The 22,229-nt window shown below is 45.6% G+C and overlaps 1 protein-coding gene across 1 annotated transcript in view; it reads right to left on the bottom strand.

The window, feature by feature from the left end:
- Window positions 1–22,229, bottom strand: part of SPPL2A (signal peptide peptidase like 2A) — a 291,455-nt gene that overhangs the window by 174,896 nt on the left and 94,330 nt on the right. Inside the window, exons 6-7 of the mRNA XM_085644242.1 lie at window positions 10,599–10,750; window positions 1,634–1,730 (exon numbers count right to left, since the gene is read on the bottom strand). Coding sequence (XP_085500368.1) covers window positions 1,634–1,730; window positions 10,599–10,750 — 249 coding nt within the window. The remainder of the gene's footprint in view (window positions 1–1,633; window positions 1,731–10,598; window positions 10,751–22,229) is intronic.

Genomic DNA, 22,229 nt, shown 5'->3' with positions numbered 1-22,229 from the left:
TACGATGAAGGAGGCCACTATCATTAGGATGTTAAAGACAGAGAGGGACACATAGGATTTAGCGTATTACAGTCACTAAAATACTAATTAAAACTCTAGACAACAGACTACTGAATATTATACGGCTATTCGTGCATGAGAACAAGTGTAGGTTCATCCCTGGACATAGCACTTTCCAGACTCTCAGAAGGATCAATCACATGGTGCCCACTCTACATATGGCAGAACATGATTAAGCTGTGACTGCACTAGATATAGAAAAAGCCTTTGATGCACTTAACTGGACATATATGCTCTATGTTATGTAATAGACAGCATGTGATTTGGTCCCAACTTTCTGGTCTGGCTCAGGCTATTGTACATCAGTTCACAGTGCAGGTCAAATCAGGAGAGGTGGCATTGAACGGCAGGTAGGTTGAGACCAGAATTCCGAGAATGGGGAATCACACTGGGTTCAACTACACACGTGCTGAAGTATGCGGACGAACACACTTGTCCACTTCAGACACACCCCTCTGGGAAATGGACTAGTTTGGTTTGGCTTCTGGATTGCAAACTACTTGGTACAGTATTGTCTGTCCCCCAGGGGGCTTAACCTAGGTGATGGCACAGCTCCACCCGGATTTGGGTTTACAGTGGGAGTCATATAGATTTAGATACTTGGGAACGCAGGAAGCCCATACCTCACATAAACAATTTACATACAACATAGGAAAAATACAGCTTTACGCTTTCAAATATGGACAGGATTGTAATAACAAAAAAATAATTCCTCCCGCAATACTCATATATATTGTAAAACTCTGTCTTCCCCATAAAATGAAACATTTTTAAAGAAGGAAGACTACAAGACCTGGAATTATATTGTCTCATTGTGCAACTGCCTCATTGTTAGTTGCAGAGGATGACAACTGAGAGAAATGTGCATTAAACAATACCCTGGAAGGTGACTGATTAAGAGAACTCCTCATGCTAGCAAGTCCAGGACCATACCCACACATTGTCAAGCAGAGCGGGCTAGCCTGTGAGATGGCTATGAAAATAGTTCTCAAGGGGCTCCCAGTGGCCAGGAATCTAGATATATGGACCTTACAGCCATTTCAGTAGGTCGATGGAAGGAGGGAGGGTGAACAACCCTCGGAGAGCTACACCCTTTATTTCAATTGCCAGCGCACAGAAGGCCTTCAAGGTAAATTGTGTCAGATTAAATGCTCTGAACAGGATTTCATTTCTGTGCATTCCCAATCACTTTATATGCTGTGACTAACACATTTGTTTAAGTCTTCTCCTAAATCCCTTAGTGTCCTGATAGGAATTATAGGCTGTTCTCACTTCTAGGCAATATAATTTCCAGCTTACTACCTGGAGTATGGCTATCTCTGTAGAGTGATGCCGGTGACTGGCTTCACTGTTTTACGTGATTGGCTAATAATATTGTAATATTTTCCACAAAGCTGAAGAACACCTAATCTATCTATGCAGATGGGACTAGGTGCAAGCGATGTGACATCCTCAATTCAACAACATTGTGACATATTCATGTACCAAAAAATAACTTAACCTTCAACAAATATACCCCTGAAAAGGAAAATTTGGACGTAAACCAGTCATAAAATGAGAAATAAACACACACCTGCATTGTCCAAATGGTACCTTGCTAATTATAGCGGCAAGGCAGTTGAAGAGGCTCATTGCGGAAGCCAAGCAGAAAACCGCTATTATAACGTACACTAGAAAAAATAGAAAGAAAAAGGAAATTTTGTAAACTTCGTACAATGCAATGACTAGTGAGATCAAATGTGAATTATGTTTTTTGCCAGTCTGCTTAAAAGTAAACACAAAGGGCCTCATTTAGGGGTGAGAGGTAACAAGTCAACTGTAAAAATGCAGAAGTTGTTGCGCCTACCCAACTCATGCATTCCCCTCATTTACAGTGGAGGGTGTGGGTGGGTGTTCCCAATATGATGCCACCTCTGGCTCTGCAGTTAGTAGAAGCATTTGAATGAACTCCATCTTTTTAACCCCTTCCCCACTCATGACGGAACCGCTCCGTCATGAGCCACGGTCGCCGTGTGCTCATGACGGAGTGGTTCCGTCATGCTGCGGCCGTTGGCGGCCACGCCGCCCACGCGGCGCTAATTCCCCGCCTGTGCGGGCGATTAGCGCAGTGGGCGGAGTCATGACGGAACCACTCCGTCATGAGCACAGCTCAACCGTGGCTCATGACGGAGCGGTTCCGTCATGAGCACCGCGCCACCGCGCTGCCCCCAAACCCCCCCCCAGCGCTGCGGCGGAATTCCCCCCGCAGCGAAAGGGTTAAATTACATTTGGAGGACAGCCCTAATTAGGCTACACCCCATACAACGCTATTCCTGCTAGGCTTTTTGTTCAGCCTGGATCCGTACAACATGGCAGTTCAGGACAAAAACAATGCTCAAATGTCTCCAAAGGCCGGGAGAAAACCCCCAGGTAAAGCGTGAATATTTTATTTGTAAATCGGTCTTCAGGGCAAAAAATTACTGATGAAAACAAATTCTATTTAGCCTACTTATTTTGATTATTTTTTATTAGTTTCTTTGGAAAAACCATAAGAAATCTGTACAAATGACCCCCTTGATGAATGCAAATGTTTGTCAAGTATTGAGAAATATATAACTTTACAGGTTCCCCTGTGGGTTTCACACCCGTTTCCATCACAAATTGCAAGTAGGGAGCAGCACAAAAAAATAGGAAAATGGACTAGCAGTTAGAAATATGCACAAATGGTGATAACAATTTGCCTGTCTTTTACAACTCTATTTCTTAGTGAAAACAGAAAAGATGGTAATATTAGCACACCAAACATTTGTTGATGTCCTTTTCAGTAAAAGGAAAAAAGAGATATGATTTCTTGTGCAGCAATTGTTTCCCATTTTTCCACCATATAAATGCAATTTTGCTATATTATGGCTATTTTCTTAGTTTCCTCAAAGGGAATCCACAAGCTATGGGTACCTTTAGAATACCAAAGATGTGGTCAAACAATAAGAAAAATAGCTGTGGACGCTAAAGGGAGAAGTGCCTCAAACATCAAAAAAAGTACTCCGCACTGGGGGTGGAAAAGCTTCAGCAGCTGAGCAGTTAAGAAAAAAAATACATCTATGTATATATATTTTTTTTATAAATCTTTTTATTTCAAAAACAACATCACCATTACAGTTATCACCAATACAGCATACTATCACTTCACTTGAATACATCTTCAACTTACTTATCGTTCTGTATAACACCGCTTGCAAGATTTTATCCCATTCTTAATCACTTTCTTCCTGAGTTTCTTTCCACCTCCTCTGTGGTCTAGGGGCGTACAGGGGTTGCCTCTAAAATCATTCAATTTATTCCAAACCCTCCCCCACTTGCTGGGGCACCATCTGTTGACATAGACCGCCTTCTCCGGAACCAGACACCTGTCTATATCTCTCTTCCAATCCCCCAGGCAGGGAGTTGTATCCGAAACCCTTGCTCTAGCTAGGTTTGTTTTGGCAATCATCAATGCTAGGGTCACCCCTATTTGGTCTCCTCCCCCTAGATCTGTCGCTTCCTACACATTAAGGAGACACCATTTCTCCGAACTGGGCAACTCGCTCCTGTACACATTGTTCAGACACTGAAGTACTCCTTCCTCTCCGACAGAACACAGAGTGTCCGCCTCCCCCCCTTTCCGATCCGAAGCATCCAAAATCATCTGCGGCGTACCCAAGGATCATCCCTCAGCCTGAACCTGTGCACTATCTACATGGCCCGCTCGCCCGCGTCGCCAGACTGCCCGGCCTCAACATCTCCAACGCCGACGACACACAGCTGATCCTCTCCCTCACCAAAGACCCTCGCACCGCCAAAACCAACCCCCACGAAGGAATGAAAGCTGTCGCTGAATGGATGAAGAACAGCAGTTTGAAACTGAACTTGGACAAGATGGAGGTCCTCATCCTGGGCTCCACCCCCTCAGCCTGGGACGACTCCTGGTGGCCGACTGCCCTGGGCGCAGCACCGATACCCACCGACGGCGCACGCAACCTGGGATTCATCCTCGACTCAACACTCTCCATGACTAAGCAAGTCAACGCCATCTCATCCTCCTGTTTCATCACCCTCCGCATGCTCCGAAAGATCTACAGGTGGATCCCCACCGACACAAGAAGAACTGTCACCCAGGCTCTCGTCAGCAGCAGACTGGACTACGGAAATGCCCTCTACGCAGGAGCCCTGGCCAAACTGCTGAAATGACTGCAATGCATACAGAACGCCTCCGCTCGCCTGATTCTTAACATCCCTCGCCACAGCCACGTCACACCCCACCTGAGAATCCTGCACTGCCTTCCCGTCAACAAAAGGATCACTTTCAAGTTCTTCACAAGGCACTCCACAACACCGGACCAACATACCTCAACAGACGACTCACCTTCTACACCCCAAACCGCCTGCTTCGCTCCGCAGACCTCGCCCTCGCCGCCATCCCCCGCATCCGAAGAACGACCACCGGTGGCAGATCGTTCTCCTACCTCGCCGCCAAGTCCTGGATCACCCTCCCCATCCTCCTACAGCAGACCTCCTACAGCAGACCGAAGACCTTCTGACCCTCAGGAGGCTACTCAAGACCTGGCTGTTCGAGCAGTAGCAGCACCCCTCCCCCCCCCCCGCCCCCCTCCAGCGCCGTGAGACCCTTACGGGAGAGTAGCGCGCTCTATAAATGCCTTGATTGATTGAAGTACTGCGGCCCAATTCTCTTGGATTTTAGGGCAAGCCCATACTATGTGAAAGAAAGTGCCCTCCAGTCCACATCCCGTACGACAGAAAGCTTCAGTCAGTTTCCCCATCTTTACCAAAGTGGTGCATGATATGTAGGCCCTGTAATGGATTTTAAGTTGCACTAAGCGAAAATGGGCTCTAATAGCAACCTTCCGGGGGGAAGCAAGTGCCTCCATCCAGTCCTCCTCTTGCATGTCTGGGATGTCGTTCTCCCATTTCCCCCTCTGGTGGGTCAGCTGGTCTGGTGTATTATTTATTAATTTCTTATATGTCAGTGAGATCGCTTTTTTTGTGATATGTTCCTCTAACAATCTGTTTTTAAGAGGGGATGACTCCGGAAGGGATTTGCCTTTCAGCAGAACTGCCCACAGGGTGTGTCAGAGTCGTAAGCAGCGAAACGCCTTGGTGGGCTAGATTGTAATCCTTCTGCAAATCTGTAAATGGTCATACATCCCCCCCCTCCACACATCTCTCACAGTCGAGACGTCCAGCAGATTCCATTTATCAAACACCTGTCTCTCTCCCAGTTTGTCAAGCAGTTGGGAGTCCCACAGGGGCGTCGCCTGTGTAATTTTATTTTTCCATACCATCTCACCCAGTGTTGAGTGCCAAATCTGGACCGTGAGAGTTGTGGGACCCATCAGTTGTCGTTTCTTCGGCGGAGTGTGAAGAGAACGTAGGTACCCACCGGGCCCTAGCGTCACCCGATCTATCTGGTAGGCGGGTTCGGTCAAGGGCTGGTGCGCCGACTGATTGACTACCATTAGTGCGCTGCACTGTGGTAATTCCGGATATCAGGGAGAGCTATTCCTCCATCATACCATCCCTTAGTGAGTTTATCGAGAGCTATTCGTGGAGGCCCACCATCCCACAGCAGCGTTCTGATCTCACCCTGTATGGATTTGAAGTAGCTGCCTAGCACCGGGAAGGGGGTATTTGGAGGACTCAGAGAAGGCAAGGAAGCACCACCATTTTAAAAAGGGTAGCCCCACCTAGCAGTGAGGGAGGAAGTGCCATCCAGTGCTGGACATCCTCCAATCTGCTCAGCGGAGGTTGCAGATTTTTAGCCATAAATAATTCTTGATTAGCTGTAACAAAGATACCCAGGTATCGGAACCCATCCGTCACCATCTACGCTTCGCATTCTTTTGCCATTCGCGGTGTCGGCCGTGTAGGATAAGGACCGCTGATTTTCTCCAATTAATCATGTATCAGGAGAACCTTCGATAGACAGTACAGACATTGAGGATTCTGGCAATTGAGACCATGGGCGAGGCCATAAATACAGGAGGATATCAGCAGCATATAGTGATATCCTGTCTTCCCATTCCACCGACCACCGAAGGCTACGTATAAGCGGGTCCCCCCGAATCCAGACCGCCAGTGGTTCCCGAGCTAACGCGAATAATAGGGGCGAGAGAGGACAGCCCTGTCTGGTCCCACAATGTAGTTGGAAAATTCGTGACACCCTCCCATTCCCCTTCACTTGCGCCTACGGCGCTGTGTATAGGAATCGAATCGAATCCATGCTCGGAGCCGTAGACCTACCCCGTTGTGCTCCAGTACCACTAGTAAAAAGGGCCATGCGGGCATCAAGAGATAGCACTACTGCTTCCTCCTGCATTGTACTTACTCGAGCTAATACCCCCTGAAGACGTCACAGATGAAGGGCTGTATTTCGGCCCCGCATGAATCCAGACTGGTCCGGATGTATCACTTTGGGAATGATAGTGATTAGGCGACGGGCTAAAAGTTTTGTGAGGATTTTGGCTTCCACATTCAGCAAGGAGATGGAATGGTAAGACCCGCACTGGTCTCTTGGTTTCCCGTCTTTGTGGATTACCACTAAGGAGGCTATTCTTTCATCTAGGGGTAGCGTGCCTGCCACTTGGCTCTCCTCGTATATTTTCAACAAATATGGTACTGTGTGTTTGGCTGTGGATTTATAGAATTCAACTGATTTAACCTCCCCGAGGGCCTGCTGCAATTCTTCAGTTGATAACTCTGCATCTAAAGCTTGTATATCCTCTTGTGGGAGTGGAGAGAGGGGTCTGTTCTTAAGGAGCTCAAGCGCTTCCTGAATTTTGGTGGAGGATTCGGACATATAGACCTTCTCGTGGTGGTTTGCGAATTCCTCAACGATATCTTGCAGGCCTATGAGGGTATCCCCACCCTGCGAATGGAGCATCTATGTATATTTTTTAAACATTCATTCTTATGGGGTGTTATTTTAGGTTCCTACCTTCACTGTTTTCCCTGGGAGTGTGTTGCAGTAACACTGAGTGGCCACGAGTGGTGCTGGAATTAATCCAAAGCTGCACCAGAGTACATACACAACTGTTTTGGGACTTGTTTAGCTGTAGTAAATTCAGAAGTGCAGTTTATGAAGAGCATGGGTTTATTCTCGTCTGAGTGGGAGCTTTGTTTTTGCATGTCTTTCTATTAGCTGTTCCTTGCCCCTTCCTAAACACATTCCATTTAGGTGTAAGTATTCTCCATATTCCAGTCCCTTGTCCCTTTCACACTTACCACTAAAATGTTGACCTACGTGTGCAGAGGACTCTGCACTTGTGGCGGATTTCACTGCACAGAAAAGACAGGCCTGGTGGAGGTCTCAGCACGTAGGTTTGAGAATTGCGTCTTGTAGTATGTGAATACTACTACTTTAGTACTACTAAATGTACAGCAAAATGCAGTTTGTGAAGAAGCCCCTAAATATATAAACACGCTTTTCCTGTATCTCAATTTTCCTGTATGCATGCACAGTAGGTACTGTATGTTCAAAGGAGCATACAGACTGATCGACAAGTGTAAGGTTGTCAAAGACTATGGATTACAAAAGAAAAGAAAAAAGGATCAGTGTCTCTACTCTGACTAGCTATTCAGGGTTCAGAGAGACTCGAAGTACATAGTTTTGGGTGATTAAAACTAGGATGCAACTACTGATTCAATATGCAATTGTCACAAGTAAAATAACTGAAAACATGCAAATAAATCATAAAAAAATATCTGCACACAGAAAAAGTGTTTTTGGTGCCCGAAACCTTCTTCTTTCCTCAAACACCGTGGAATACCTTTCCGTTAGCATATGCATGGTAATTTGGCATTTATATAGAGGTTTAAACTGTAGCAATATGTGTTAAACCTTGCATCAATTACATGTATGAGCATTGGTGAGTGTGGTACGGTGTTAACAGGAATGTATCAAATGCATAGTTAGATGGACTTGCAGCAACTCTACATTGCAGCAAAATGATGCTGTTCGTTGTACAAACAACTGCTCTTTTAAATGATAGACTCTGTTGATAGTTAACCAAATGCATTCAAGTAACAATAGAGGAGAGTTTCACAGAAACAATCAAAGCGGATGTCCCTGAACATATAGCAAAACTGCCACGCGTAGCTAGCAATGGTTCACTTATTGAGACTCCACAACTTTTGCTAGTTAGAACTTAATGAAGGAATGTTTAAGTCTTTCAATCTAATGTATGATTAAATACATGTTTCTTTGGTGATTTAAGATTTTTATTTCAATATGAACCATAGTCATATGCTTGTGAGACTATCAATGTTTATTGTACTAAGCTAGTTGCTGTCCGTTTTCAGGCGAAATGTTGCCTGACATGACATCCTGGATTCATGAAAATGTATCAAACTCTCAACAAAGCATCTTTTCAGATAGAGGGGAACTTCCTGTGTGGTACCCATATTTCCAATTCCTTAAGGCTCTATATGTCATTCGTCATCCATAGTCTAGGGTGTGAGTACAGTTGATGTTAGCGGTGTCTACATTTTCACTGCCAGTGCTATCCACCAAATCCATCTATTTTGTCCCCCATCAGATACATATCATGCATGTCTCCCATATAAGGTGTCATTCACTGACCAGAATTAGTTACACTGTCTAACACTGCTGATCTAATTCACAGGCAGCTTGCCAACAGAACTGGTGAGAAGCTAATAATAATCTCCCTCTGTTTGAAATAGCAAGCGGATAACAAGCAACCAGTTTCTAATTCACAGATAATTGATTCAGCGCTCAGCTGCCATCAGCTAGTTTCACTCTGGATAGAACAGAGCGCTCCAAACAGGCTACCAATCTAATCCAAACCAGAGATGTATGAAGTGTATCAGTCGAATTAGCTTTACAAAGATCAATTTATGTATCATGTTTTTATTCGTACATGCGCATTGGCCAAAATTATGTTTTCTGCTGTAAATTAATACAATCTATTTTTTGTGTGATATATTATTCTACAACAGTGTCAGTGCTACAAAGGCGCCCCTTTCGTCCCTGCATCACTTCCAAATTACAGAAATGTGTCTCAATCTGTTCCCTGAAAAAACATATCATAAATAAAACTTGGACAACAAGAGGGAGGTTAGTAGAATGTATACTCCATATATAGTAGCAGCCCTGGTCACAAATACTACATATATTCACAAATGAACCACCCATAGCCGAGCACTATATAGAATCCCACCATACAGTGTCACATGCAGGCTCTCTCCAAGGAAACAGAAGAAACGCATTGTAACTAGTGATCATTATGTCTTTATTGAACCAGGACATGAAGTAACAGAGACAGAGGTCACTAAATGCAGAGATGCACATGCATTAAGCAATGTAAAAGCTATGCCATGGCAAATCCTAGCGCTAGTAACCTGTTTTTCCCTTTTTATCAAACGTAAATCAAGTCTAATGAGTAAGGTATACAATCTTTTCTGTGGAGAGCTAATTCTTTCTCTGGTCGCGTTGAACTGAGGCCCAAGAGAAAGTGTAGTCAGTCTGTCATCCTACAACGTGGACAAACCTAAGTATGATAACATAGCAAGTATATTTCTGAAAGAATGCTGCAATAATGGTCCTCCAAGGTTGTAATAAGTATATATTGTTTTGGCTCCGAATAGATTAGATGGTTTACACATCTGCCTATTTTGCACAGTTTGTTTGTCCGTCCTGTAAGCCCAGCTGATTCCGAATGTAACACTCTTTATTGTGATTTGCTGTTTTTTTTAACTATTATTTTATGAAGATTGATTTAGCACATAGTGTCCTGACTTTGAATAGTATGGATGGTTTATATACTTGCCTAGGTTTGGCTTAGGTTTGACCTGCTTGCCCAATTTGAATGTAATGTATTCAAGCATGATCTGTTGTTTATGCTACTGCAAGTGGGGTCCTGCTAAGTGCGCTCTGTTTTAAACAGATTTTCCTGCATGGACCATATATTTGCTTGATGTCCTCAACATCTTTTTACCCTGTTTTTGATCCTGTTCAGTCCATGAATGTAGTGGTGTCTCAACTTGAGATTGCACTAACTCACACTCTGGTTTTTTGGTGAGAATTCTGTGTTTCTGCATGTATTCGGTTTTGTTGATTGCTTTATGCATTGATGTTACTATGTACTTTTATGGTCTAATTTGACCGAATAAAGTTAGTATGATGATGATGAACACAGAAAACAGTGTAGACGAAGGGTGCAACAAGTGATTAATATGCCATTTGGTATTTTTAAAGCAATTGAAAACATGCAAATAAGGCCTAAAAAATGTCTGCACACAGACCTTACAAAAGGTTGTAAGGATTAGCGACCGAAGGCTGCAAACCTTTCAGGGTTATTAGGAGCAGCAGACAATGTGCGGGGTGGAGTTTCTACCCATGCTAGCTCCTCTTGATCTCTCTGGACTGCATTCACAGCAGTACTCCTCCTTTGCACATAACAGGATTACTGTGCCATGCCACACTCCCTGTGCCAACAGCGAAACCCCGAGGTATTAGCATGCGTAAGAGAACATGGGATGCTTACCCAGCCACTTGTAGAAGAAGTACAGTAACAGTATCATTGCACAGCACACAGCCACAAACACCACTACAGTCAGAGGGGTGAAGGTCACATTGTCGTCCTTCTTTTTTCTTGTTTCTCCTTCTGCACCAGTTGTTGGTGTTCTTAAGTCCTCACTAAATAAACAAGAAAGCCCACATTATTGAGTACACTATACAGAATATGGTACTGTAGGAAAATAATTGGAGTTTATTACAGATTTAAAAACACAGCTATTTTGAAACAAAGCCTCACACGAGTGCCATGAGGAGGTGAAGTTATTTCCACACCTCCGGCAGGGGTTGTTTCATCTCCCTAAACAAATTATTCTGAAGTAAATAGTTGGGTATAAGTGCTTTCAGTAGGGCACTGTGAAGTGTCTGTCGGATTTCACTTCGGATTTTTACATGGCCTAACTAAATCAATCAATCAATCAATCAATCAAATCAATCTCTCTCTATCTCTCTCTCTTTCTCCCCCCTCCCCCCTCTGGTTTAAAAGCCTTAAATTTGATAATTAGTTTGGAAATCTTTATGTTTAAAATGCCCCTAATTCACCCTCTTCTCTCTTTCCACTGCCCTTTAAACCCCCTTAATGTCCTGCTTCTCAGAGAATGTATTTTAACAAGATGTCCCAGAGTGACTGCTGGGAAATACGAAGCTAACCCCCCAATCTTATTGACCAAGCCATGCTCTGAGATTCCCCTGAGTGACAAGGAATTAGTGGGTAAATCTAAAACTCTGGTTTCAGATTCCCTCAGTACTTGCTCCTTCCCCAAACCCTTCTTTCAGCAGCCGACATCTTCAGGGGAACCATGGCAGGTCTGATATTTCGCAGACATTGTCATTCCCATTGGGGCGGATAACTATGCTACCAGTCCCATCAGGAATCCCCGGGCAGCCACGACGAGGAACTAAAGGCCAGAGGATTTTCAGAATAGGGATCAAAATAATTGCAAATATGTGTACAAAGAAAACTGTATTCTTAATATTAACTCAGAATAATTTAGAAATCAATTACACAATGTAATCAAACCTTTTTTAACATTTACAGAAAATTGGAATGTTTCATAAAGAAGAACGAAACAATAATTTGACAATTGTTTCAAATACAGGGAAAGGAACATGGTTGTGTATTGAAATGTGGGGAAAACTGGAAAAAAGTCAACGATTGTTTCAATATGTACATCAATTGTAAATGCTTTTCTAAAGACCAAGTAATCATATTCGATTTTTTGTTATTGTTAATTTTTTATCAATTATTTCACCAAATCCAGAAAACAAAAACTAAATCCAAACACATCACAGGTATATGTAACAGCGTTGAGTGCCATCTTGATGATCGGTTCCCACAGATACATGAGAAGTGACGGGATCTTGTATCAATGTTAAAAAGTATGTGTATACCCAGAGATTAGGAATAAAATCTAAACTACTGGCCACAAGCAACCCTCCTCCTTCACTTTAAACAATTCCAGACACAGTCAACAACATAAACAAATTCCACAAACAGTTTAAGAAAATATACATATTGCTTCAATCTTTGTGAGCGACAGTAACTCCAGAAAGTGAGAGGAGACGGGAGACAGCGGCATGTCCAAATAAGATGAAGGGTTAGTTGTATGAATGCCACGAATAGTTGGAGGGAAGTGTATGGTTTTATTCAATTTCTAGGCATTAATGGAGAGAAAAAAAAATATTTGTAATCAGTGTTTAGTATTGTCGTAGTGGGGCTTATTATTATAGGGTATACTATAGTTATTGTAATTTTTATTTTTATAAACCGGTCTTCATTTTTGTAAATGTCTTTCTTGTGTATTTCTTCATAGATGTTTTTGTCAAATTGCTTTGGAGAGGAGAAATGTATGCATTAGTCCTGAAGAAGGTGGTCCTTATTAGCGGTTTCAAATTAAACCGGTCAACGGATTCTAAAGGCATAACCCATGGTGTACCCGGTAGTCCCTACATGCTGAGTGACATATATAATAAGGTGCGTTTATTGATAGACACACTGTGTTGTCCTTCAAATCTCCCTTTATTCACTGGCGCAACACACAATGATGCAGAATGTGATGAGGCCCCCCCCCCCCGACTCTTCCAAATCTTACAGATATTCGTTGACTTTGGCTGAATGGGGCCCCCTGGAAGGTTGGGGGTCACTCTGTGCCGAAGGGGCTGCAAGGGCTTGATTCTTATTGTCATGTGCTTTATACATTATATACTTTTTATTGACTTTTTAACTATGTAAAAGGATTAGAGCCATAGGTACGTTTTTAAAACGGTTTGTGGCATTCGGTTATGTTTAGGACTGTGTGTGGAAGTGTTTGGAGTGAGAGTGGAAGGGATGCATGTAGGCAGCAGATTAGATTACATTCCAATATTTGTTTAGGGGAATCCTTTGGATATTTGGTTTATATAAACCTGGCCCCTTGGTTGGTGGGGACACTCTCTATTTTGTCTGATACCCAGAGCATATGAGCAGTCCATTAAATCAACCACAGACAGTACTGGTCTCTGTTCAGTTCGTGAATAACAGTTTATTTCCAAATCCAAAAGCTGGCCATGCGGAGCTGGGCTCCATGAAAAAGGGTTATAACGTCCATCCGTCTGCCCCGCTTTGCCTCCCTCACTTCCTCCTACATGGGATCATGGGTGAAGGGTGTCATGAGTTAACAGGTAGGGGGGTAACGGGCTCCGCATATCTTTGTGTCGGTTCACTGACGAGCCACTTGTCTTTTGGCAAGCAAGAGGGCAATCAAAGATAGCTGTTGTACACCTCAGGGTATAGTTCTGGTGCAAACAAGCAAAGCAAGTCTAGAAGATGGCCCAAATGGTGAACCGCTAATGTCTGAAAGGATCTGGAAAACCCTACCTACCCCAGTGGTCCTAGATTGGTGGGCAATGTCATGCCAAGTGAATAAAATCGGCCTTTGGGGCTTTACATTGCATGCACATGGAATTCTTTCGTACATGGATTTTGAACAGCTTAGCAGGAGTGTGGTATGTCTGGTGGAGGAATCTGAAATTTATTAAGGCGTAAGCAGCCACAATGTCCCTAGCTGACTGCAGAAGTATACCTACTCTTTATCAACAATTGGAACCCCAGGGTGCGTCTCTCATCTCGCCGTCGCATCTTGAATTGCCACTGGGGCCCCCGCCCGCATGGTAGAGTATAGTCGGGATATACTTTGGCAATTGCACTGACAGTAGCTATAAGAGGGATTGTGAAGTGAGTGGTTCCTGAGGGAATGCCAACTATGGAGTTTTACAGAGGGCCCGAAGTCGTATGTATGTACACCTGTCTAGCATACTAAGATCCCGGTCCTCGTCCTCCGTGGGACATTCCAGGAACCGTTCATTAGATTCCCCAGCGCCCGCACTCCCAAGTCATGTAGTTTAGAACTAACTAGTTTCCTGCAGGTGAGAATGTACAGTGGATAGTGCACTGTAGATGGAGAGAGCGAGTATAGTATCGGACACGCTAGCTTACTGCACAGTCCATCCCACCCCAGCTGCGTGCTTGCCACCGAACTGACCTCTGCACGAGGGCTTTGCAAAAGCTGGCCGACAAATGTCCCAAGATGAGCCGAGTGCACAGAGCCGTGTTCAGCTGCAAGGTGGTACATTAAGCACACAAAGGTGATGGGAGGATGCTTGCAGTAAGTATGGCCCCTGGCAATTCTTCAGCGTACAGAAAAGGTATTGGACCTTGGGTAGTATGACCATTTTTATCAGAGCAATTCTACCCATGAGGGAGATCGAAAGTGTGTTCCACTTCTGTACTTGGTCTTTTATTTTCGCAATGGCTACACAATGGCCTTATTCTTATTGCTCCACATGCCCAACTATTTTACTGAGGAGGTGGACATGCGTGGCCAGGGTCAGAGGGAGAATAGTTGACTTATTCCAGTTGATTGTAATACCAGACAGTGCTATAAATAATGTGAATTCCTTGATGTCTGGTGTTAGATTCTGAGCAGGGCAGCATTATGTTATCAGCATACAGGGATACAATAATGTTGCACTGGGAAAAGGCGAGGCTTTTGGTGCCGTGTATTTGCCTGAATGCACAGGCCAGGGCCTCAGACTTTAGGGCATATTGTAAAGGGGACACTGGACACCCATGGAAGGTGCACCTCCTAATGGGAATTGGGTCAGAGAGCAGTGTGTTTTCTCGTAGAGGGGCTCTTGTATAGAAGGCGCATTAGGTTCAGAAAAGTATATGGTATTCCCATGCGAGACAGAACTGCGAAGAAGAAGTACCATTCTAAAAAATCAGAGGCTTTTGTGGCGTCCAAGAGAATGGCTGGCGGTCCTCCTCTAGGGATACTTGATGTAGTAGGGCAAAGAGTGCCCTGAGATTGGAGGCAGTTGATTGGCCTGGGATAACGCCGGCCTGGTCTGGTAGGACCAGGTCAGGAAGAAACAAAAGTAGGCGATTAGCCAGGATTTTAGTCAGTATTTTCACATCAGTATTCATGAGCGAAAGATATCTATAGGAGTCCACACATGTATGTGGTTTCACCGGTTTTAAAAAGGTGATGAGAACCATCTGATTAAATGAGGAGGAAGTGTGCCCTACTCCAGCACCTCATTCAGTGTACATCTAGAGAAGACGAGGGGCCAGCAGATGAGAGAAGGTCTTGGAAAATGTAGAGGGGAACCCATTACCCTCAGGGGCTTTACATGTGGCCAATTTGCTACAGCCATCGTGATCTCTTCAAGTATGAGCAGTGTACCCAGGAAATGTCAACCTGGCCCCTCAATCCACACCAGAGCAATACGGTCAAAGTAGGTGAGAAATTCCTCCTTTGTGCTTGAGATACAGGATGTGTATAGCCTAGAGAAGAACTCGCCAAATTATGCCAAAATGTTCTCAGCATCATAAAGCGTGTTGCCTTCCTCTTCCTCAATGTGTAGAATATCCTGCGACTGACACGTGCCCAGTGAATCAGCAGAGAGAGGGCTCTGCCTGGCCTGTCTACCTCCCCATACACACACAGTATTTGCGTAAGTGTCGGACTGCTATTTCTGCACCTTCTGCTAATTCAAAGTTTTGGCCCTAATCTCTGCTAATGTGTGGGGGTTAGGGTCTCGCATGTACCCTTGTTCCAAGTCCTGAATGTCTGGTTCAAATTTGCTAAGCCTGTCTCATAAGATTTTGCATACCCCATGTTGCTTGGCTATGCACATTCCACGCATGTATGCTTTAAAAACCTCCCAAAGGGTACCATGGGCCTATACAGAGCCATCATTAGGGTGTAAATAGTTGATGATTACGGTTCGTACCTCCTCTTTGAAGGATTCATCTAGAAGCGCAAAGGGAGAGGGGCGCCATGTAAATGCATGATGCTTGGATGCTGGCATGGCGATAGAGAGCTTGACAGGGGAGTGATACAAAAGGGTGCATGGTAAATATTCAATGTACTTGGCCAAACCGCAAATATCCCATGAGCCAATCCAATCGTGTCCATGAACTGTGTGTAGTGGAAACATGTGTACCTTCCCTAGTGGTAGCGAATCTGTGTCGCCATGGGGCAATGTGTCCATTGTATGTGCCAATACAGTGGCTACTGAGTAATGCGTACGTTTATCAGGATTAGAGCAATCTAGTAGCCTGTCATGAAACAAATTATAGTCACCGAGCTAGAGGACCACTTCGGGGGACAGTGCCAGGCATTTATTCCAGATTTGTTGGATGAAATCCGGATCGTCCGTGTTTGGGCATATGTATTGAGAAGAGTAAACTCTGTCCCATTGATAAGTGCATCATCTAAGTTATATCAGCCCAGTGGGTCGTTGTCTTTGTACAGTAAACTAAAAGGAGACAATATTTGATTAGCAAGGCTGTGCCACAGGCATAAGAGTAATTGTTTGCCCTGAACTGCTGGCCTGCCCATTTCCATGCCAAGGGGAAATTGGTCTGTGCTCCTAGACGCATCTCCTGCAGAAAGGCAACGTCAATTTTGTGGCGATCTAAGTAAGAGAATAAATGAATAGATTTGCGCATGCTACTTAACCCTCACATTCCATGGCGTATCATCTAATCACTGCCTGGTTTAATCATGATTAAGTAAGCACCAGGGTGTAGTGGGTGCAGCCTCAGACATAACCACAAAGTGCATCCTGAGAACATAGTGCCAGGGGTTGACATCTCCTGCATTTGTCACAGTGGAGTTACATGTCACACGTGCAGCAGTGTGAAAACCTATCCTCCCCATAACAGCCACTCCAATGTGCTTGTGATAAACAACCAAACCAGTAGATTCAAGGAATTCAATCTAGATGTTCCATCATATCTAAACTGCATTTTTCTGATCAATTAACAAAAGCGGTTTTACCCAAGGGGAAGTCCAGAGAGCACACAACCAAGGAGGGCAGTACATGCCGGGTGTAAAAGTCCATCTGAAGGTGCAGCGGGATGGGGCATTGCAAATAGAAATTGGGCAACACAGAAACATAAAAGGCCTCCAGGAGGCGCCACCAACAAGAGCGACCCAACAAGAAGATCAAGCCTCTCTCCGACAGTTAGTGTATGTTGTTGATATCAAGATCAACTGGTTCCGCCCATGGAGCTGTGCTGCCCCGGGCAGCAAGTCCTTAGTACTGGCGATGAACAAAGCAGTCAACATGTATGTCAAGGTTTATGACGATGCCCCATGCCAAAACAGCTGCACTCCAGCCTTTAAGGATCCCACATTAAGTCTGCACATGGCCTTGGCAGCAGCTAGAGGAGGGTGTCCACAAATAGTCGCAGGCACAGGCCAGTGATGTATACAGAGTAAGGGTCTACAGAGGCTACCAAGGACGTTCGCTCTGGCAGGAGCCAGGCCACACCTTGATTTTGAAATAAATAGGTAGCTGGGTCTCCTGGGAGACGACTTCACCCACGTGGGCCTCTTGGGTCGGAGAAGGAAAGTGCGTTCTCACATTGCTGCACTCTCACATGCACGCGGCACCGGGCGTATGTCCACTCAGTCACAGCTGCCACAGCCTCCAGGGATTGATCTCCTCCCCCAGCACGGCCCTCATTTGCCATCACTCTGCAGCACCAGTTTAATGACCTCTACTGTTGCCCCATCCTACATCCGACCAGCCTGTCCATCATTTTGAAGGAGACCACTACCACAGGCCTGCAGCACAGGCACCCATCATAGGGCACAATGCCCCACTCCCCTCACCGCAATCTTGTTGTCTTAGATGTCCGGTGAGCATTGCTGGCTACAATAGGAACAATTATGTCCCATTCCGCTCTGATGTGTGGATTCTGGGCCTGGCACAAGGAGACTCACTCAGGTGCTACCATCTTGGAGCCAGACACTCTGGTACCCACAAACCATATTGGATGCAGCACATTGTATAACACGGTCTTTACTTTTTAAAGTGACTAGGTTACTTGACATTGGGGTAGGGATTGTTCGGCTTGGCATCTTTTGGGGTGTTTCCCCAGAGCTTTTGCTTTCTGACCTCCCGGTTTTGACTCTGTTTGTGCTGGCTTAGTGTTTCTGCGCACTTTTGTCACTGCTGATCAGAGGTAAAGTACAAGTGCTCCTTTGGTAAAATGTGTTATGGATGAGTGTTTCCATGATTGACCTATTTGATTTATGTGTCAGTCCCTAGTAAAGTGCACTGAGTGTGCCCGGAGCCTGTAAATCAAATGCTGTTAGTTATGTTATATGATGTTACTGGGTATTTGTAGCGCGCACAGCTACTCCTTAGAGTGTCCCAGCGCTAGCAGAAACCCTTGACAGAACAGTGCACACACCAGCAGGTATGCCTCATCTAATGTTGGAGGAGCCAAGTTTTTACATTTCTCCTGAAACTAAGGAGATCCTGCACTTGTCTCAGGGAGGGCGGCAGGCTATTCTATAGCTTAGAGGCTGCCACCTGGAAGGCCACCAATACGCGAACGTGCAAACTTTGGCACGATCAACAACCGCAGGGTCAAAGACCGCAAGGTTCTGGATGGGGCATAGGGCTGAATTCTATTCCTAATTTAAGGAGCCCCTATGTTGTGAAAGGCCTTAAAGGCCAGCACCAGGACTTTGAAATTTACCCTTTGAAATTGACCCTCTTTCGCACCAGGAGCCAGTGCAGGGACTTCAAATGAGGCGTTGTGTGTCCTAGGGCCAACCATGACTACTGCCCTAGCCGCCGCGTTTTGTTCCACCTGCAGGCGGCCTAGTAAGTAATCAGGAAGGCCTAGGCTCAGAACGTTGACATAGTCCAACCTTGACGTGATCAGGGCTTGGACCACTGTTTTCCTATTCAAGACTGGGAGTAAGGGGAGGAAGTTCCTCAGCATTTTCAGTAGCCCAAAGCATGTGCCGGCCACTGTTTGCACCTGTGACTTCATGGACATGTCAGCGTCCAGTTTCATCCCAAGGTTTTTTACGATGGTGACTGGGCTTACTAGGGGGGACATATTCTGGGGCCACCATTGGTGCCATTCATCGCCTGGGCTTTGTCCCCAAAAAATAATTTCAGACTTTTCTGAGTTACATAGCAGTTGATTTTGCCTAAACCAGGCGAACAACTTTGCCAAGCAAGTGTTTATTTCACTTACTCTCGGCGTATCATCCTTCTCGCAAGTGAACAACAGCTGCTTGTCGTCGGAGTAGGATATTACTTTTTCCCCGTATTCCTCTGCCAGGAGAGCAAGGGGAGCCATACATATGTTAAACAAAGTTGGGCTCAAAACAGAGCCCTGTGGCACTCCTACTTTCATCGGGGAGATAAGGGCAGAAAAAGGAGGGGACCATTCTGTTTGCTGGCGGCTTTCCAAAAAGGAGGAGAATCACCTAAGTACCGTGCCACCAATGCCACAGTCCTGGAGTCTGTGCGGAAGTAAATCATGGGGCACGGTATCGAATGCCGCCGAAAGGTCCAGTAGTATCAATACTGCTTTTTCTCCTCTATCAAGAGTAGATTCAATAATATTTGAGACTTCCAATAAGGCCGTCTCCGTACTAAAGTTGGCTCTAAACCCGGACTGGCTCCGATGAAGTACATGGGTTGCCTCTACAAAATCAGTGACAACAACATTCACATACTTCTCCAAAGCCTTGGAGAAGAAAGGCAACAACGATATTGGCCTATAATTACTGCCTGCAGAAGGATCTGCTGAGGGTTTTTTCTTTAGGAGCGGGAGAATTTTTCCATGTTTCCAACTATCAGGCATCAATCCCTCAGACAAGGAAAGGTTCAGAACCAGGTTAACAGCAGGATTGATCACCTCAGCAATAGATGCCAATACTTTAAGGGTCCAAGGGGGAAGATGGATTTCAACACTTTTATTATTTTAAGAGATGTGGCCAGCGGAATAGGGGGGAACTCCAGGAGGGTCGCATCGAAGTTGGAAAAGACCAGGAGGGGCAAACCTATGTTGCCATTGCTCGTTTGAGGCAAATCCCCGAACAAATCCTGGATGGTTTTAATTTTATTATAAAAATATTGTGCAATATGGTTCATCCATTCAGAAGTAGGGGGTGAAGGGGCTATTGATTGCATTGGGGAGCAAAAGTCCTTTACAATCGTGAACAATTCCCTGCTGCTGTTCCCAGCTTGTTCAATTTTTGAAGCCGGAAAATATTTTTTTCCCCTCGCGGACTTTGGCGTAGTGGGCTTTCAGAGCCAATTTATAGGTAATTTTATTTACGGGGTCAAAGTTCTTCCTCCATAGTCTCTCCAGACATTTGCACGCACTTTTGCTTCTCCTTAGCGCCTCTGTGAACCATTAGTGGGCTGCAGCACTGGATTGTTCCACACACACAAACAGCCCGTAAATGTAACTCTGACCAAGCTCGTGTGCAGTCTGGTACTGCCATGTCGACTTGGCAAGTGCACCCACTTGCTAGGCCCTAACCTTCCCCTTTCTTACATGTCAGTTACCCCTAAGGTAGGCCCAAAGTACCCCTGTGGACAGGGTGCAGTGTATGTGAAAGGTAGGACATGCCCTGGTGAGTGTGGCATGTCCTGATAGTGAATTACTGCCAATTTAGTTTTTCACGATTGCAAGGCTACCTGTTCCCCATAGGACAGAATGGGGAGTTTGTTTATAATATCTTATAAGCATAACTGGCCCTGGGAACTAGGTAGGAAAATAAAGTTTAGTTTGCCTGAACTCAATCTAAAGATGCATCTTTTAGTGAAGGTGATTTTTACATTCTGGGTTTGAAAATACCACTTCTAGAAAGTAGGTATTTTCTTTCTCAGCCATCCAGCAGGCCTCTGCTGGGTTTGTGGATTGACTGTCTGGTTTTTGGATGAAATGGGGCTGGGGAGCAGCGGTGGCTCCGAATAGTCTAGGTGGGTCAGGAAAGGGCTGAATAGACCTGGGCTGCATTTAGAGTAGGGGGAGGAAATCTGCTTGCACCTGAATGGGCCTGGTCTGCCTCTGACAATGCAGTCTCCACCTCGTGCCAGTAAGCCACACCAGAGAAGGCAGAACTGGTTCTGGCTGGGCACAGACACTCTCTGCCTGAGAGGACAAAAGATTTTGGAATATAAAAAGTGGAGCCCAAACACCTGAACTTAAGAACTCTTTTGGACCAAGAAGACTGCCAAGAAGAAGAGCTGGAGAAGCTGTGAGGAGGAACTACCATTTTGCTGATTGCTTTGCTGTGTTGGCCTGCAGTGGCTGCTTCTGCCTTGGGCAGTGAAAGGACTGGACCGAACTTTCTGCAATCTATTTTTGTGAGTTTCTCCAAGGGCTTGAGGTAGAGCTTGCCCCTGTTCAAGAAGTCTCAGGAACAGCAAAGACTTCAAGTTCTTCTGCTCTCAGCACTGGGGACTGTGTGTTTTATGCTGCAACAGAAGAAAAAGCAATCCGACATAGTCTACTACGCCACTGCCGACTGTGTGCTGAAGGCACCGCAGAGGGCACCGCCGCAATGTGACCCTGGTCTCACCGAAAATGCCTGCTGACGCCGCCATGACCTGTGCGCCCCTCACTCCGCATTGCCTCGATTCACGCCGCCGCCTTGGTATCCCCGACGACGGCGCTCCACGCCAAAATCAGCATCGTGGTTTGAGGGCACCACTTGTAAAATTACATGATGCACCACCCTCATCCCGCACCGCAGCCTTGGCCTACCGACATCGTGCCATCAACTCCAGTTCGTCAGCAGACGACAGCACTTCAGCAACGACGATGCCGCTGCTCTCACTGTGACCTGCCAGCACCGCGACGAGCACCGCATCACTTCGCACTGCGACCCTGGTCTCACTGGCAACGCCATCTGATGCCGCCATCGATCCGCTGCTCGCACCGCGACCTGAGGGAATCTCACACCGCAACTCGCACCGCAGCACCTGACGCCAGCGCTCCTGACTTCAACCGCGAGGAGTTCGATCTGCAACGCGTGTGACTTCAAGGGTCTGACAACTCCTGCACCGACCTCTGAAACCGACGCCTGCGGATGCAGTGCTTTCGGAAGCTCAACGAAGAGGACGCCCACGCCCTGCATTTCTAAAGGTACTGTTTTACGGGTCTCGCTGACACCGTAGCTAGGCCGCGACTCTGCGGTCAGCCATAACTGTTTGGATTTGTTTGTTCACGACGCCGTGATAGCCCCAGACGGAGCTATCGGCATCACGGAACTGTTTTTCAAGGTTA

This window comes from Triturus cristatus, chromosome 3_1 (assembly GCF_964204655.1).
Source record: "Triturus cristatus chromosome 3_1, aTriCri1.1, whole genome shotgun sequence".
NCBI lineage: Eukaryota > Metazoa > Chordata > Amphibia > Caudata > Salamandridae > Triturus > Triturus cristatus.
Note: the sequence above shows the minus strand (reverse complement) of the source record. Positions and strands in the feature narration are given on the sequence as shown.